The sequence below is a fragment of the Pisolithus orientalis genome (assembly GCF_024613125.1).
Source record: "Pisolithus orientalis strain OTSU chromosome Unknown F5J12scaffold_24, whole genome shotgun sequence".
NCBI classification, from domain to species: domain Eukaryota; kingdom Fungi; phylum Basidiomycota; class Agaricomycetes; order Boletales; family Pisolithaceae; genus Pisolithus; species Pisolithus orientalis.
This window is the reverse complement of record NW_026260805.1, coordinates 65,613-67,944: the sequence shown is the minus strand read 5'-3', so window position 1 is coordinate 67,944 and position 2,332 is coordinate 65,613. Positions and strand designations below refer to the sequence as shown.

The window sequence follows — 2,332 nt, the reverse complement described above, 5'->3', positions numbered from 1 at the left end:
TGAAGCTTACCCCAGAGGGCCATGGCCTGCTCTGGAGTGCTCCAGAATGTGATGGTATTCTCCAGCACATGTGCCACAGTGTGCTGTGGAATTTTCTCCAGAGTGGCTGGCATGCTGCAGTTTGCTTCAGAACATATGCTGAAGCTTACCCCAGAGGGCCATGGCATGCTCCAGAGTGCCCACATGGGCTGCAGTTTTTTCTGGCATTTGCTCCAGAATTTGCTCCAAAGTGGCTGGCATGCCACAGTTTGCTTCAGAACATATGCAAAAGCTTACCCTGGGTGGCCATGGCATGCTCCTGCACATGTGCCACAGTTTACTCTGGAATATTCTCTGGAGTGGCCAGCATGCTGCAGTTTGCTTCAGAACATATGCCAAAGCTTACCCTGGAGGGCCATGGCCTACTCTGGAGTGCTCCAGAATGCTATGGTTTGCTCTGGCACATGTGCTGCAGTGTGCTCTGGAGGGCCATGGCATGCTCTGGCACATGTGCCACAGTTTTTTCTGGCATTTGCTCCAGAATTTGCTCCAGAGTGGCTGGCATGCCACAGTTTGCTTCGGAAAATATGCCACAGCTTATTCCAGAGGGCCATGGCCTGCTCTGGAGTGCTCTGGAATGCTATGGTATGCTCTGGAACATGTGTTGCAGTGTGCTCCAGAGGGCCATGGCATGCTCTGGCACATGTGCTGCTGTTTACTCTGGAATTTGCTCTGGAGTGGCTGGCATGCCACAGCTTATCCCAGAGGGCCATGGCATGCTCCAGCACATGTGCTGCAGTTTATTCTGGAATTTGCTCTGGAGTGGCTGGCATGCCACACTTTGGTTTGGAACATATGCTGCAGCTTACCCCAGAGGGCCATGGCCTGCTCTGGAGTGCTCTGGCACATGTGCCACAGTTTACTCCAGAATTTGCTCTGGAGTGGCTGGCATGCTGCAGTTTGCTTCAGAACATATGCTGATGCTTACCCTGGAGGGCCATGGCATGCTCTGGCACATGTGCCACAGTTTTCTCTGGCATTTGCTCTGGAGTGGCTGGCATGCCACAGTTTGCTTCAGAACATATGCCACAGCTCACCCTGGAGGGCCATGGCATGCTCCAGAGTGCTCTGAAATGCTATGGTATGCTCTGGCATATATGCTGCAGTTTGCTCTGGAATTTGCTCAGGAGTGTCTGCCACAGCTTACTCCAGAACCAGACATACTGTGTAGTCATGTTGGGCTGCACTATGTACAGGATGCTGATCTGACCTGGGCTATGCCATATATGTCCCTATCACATGGTGATATTCTATTTGAAGCCTCTCCATGTGACATTTAAAAATATAATTGCAGCTGACTCCTCTATCATGCATGACAATACAATTGTAGCTGATCCTGAATGACACATGACAACATAGTTGCAGCTGATCCCTACATTATGCTGACAACTCATAGGTCAGCTTGACTTCTGCTGGCCCATGTGACATGGCCAACTGTCAACCTCCACTGGTCATGTCACATGGCCTAACTAGGTACATGGGCTCAAACAATCACTGGAATTAAGCTGGATGATGTGCATTCCACCATGGGTGCATGCAATTCATGCAAATATGCCAAAGCAACTTGGAAGCCCATTGGGAAGGAGTGCAACCCACCCCACCATGAACACCTTGGTGGTGAAGTCCACTCAGACCTCTGGGGACCTTCTTCAGTCCAAACCCCAGGCCACAGCAGGTACTATGTGTCATTCATGGATGACCACACTTGTTACACCACCCTGTATTTGCAGAAGATGAAGGCTGAGACCTTCAAATCATAAAAAGCTTATGAAGCATGGCTGAATATGCAGTTTGACACCAAAGTCAAGCAACTTCACTCAGATTGTGGGGGAGAATACCTTAGTGCAGAATTTTTGGAATATCTGAAATCCCAAGGCACAGAACAATGCATAACTGTCCATGACACCCCTGAACACAATGGAGTTGCAGAATGGCTCAACAGAACACTTGTTGAGCATGTACAAGCAATGATTCATGCCAGCAGCTTACCCAAGAAGCTCTGGGGGGAGGCCATTATGCACACAACTTGGCTCAAAAACCACTCATTGACTTGCTGTCTAGGCACCTGTCAAAGCCACACAACACCCCTGACTTTCTCCTAGAGTGGAGTAGGAGTGGGTTGGGCTGCAGAGCACAGGGGTTAAAGTCCAAGGTGAATCCAACCACTGGGTGGTGAGATATTCAATGAACAATGAGCAGAGGAGTACAGAGGAAATTCAGGGACAGAGGTCAGAGTCAGAGGTCAGAGGTCAGATAGGAGGGCATCAGGTTCAGCTAGTGTGCTGCCCCCTTG

The 2,332-nt window shown here is 50.0% G+C and overlaps 1 protein-coding gene across 1 annotated transcript; it reads right to left on the bottom strand.

The window, feature by feature from the left end:
* Positions 1-401: 401 nt before the first annotated feature.
* F5J12DRAFT_784206 (uncharacterized protein) lies at positions 402-1,089 on the bottom strand (the record flags this gene model as incomplete). The annotated part of the gene is made up of 4 exons (XM_051742986.1): positions 402-772; positions 849-932; positions 968-1,033; positions 1,077-1,089. 4 exons carry the CDS (start codon positions 1,087-1,089, stop codon positions 402-404), a joined length of 534 nt encoding a protein of 177 aa, XP_051598040.1.
* Positions 1,090-2,332: the final 1,243 nt, after the last annotated feature.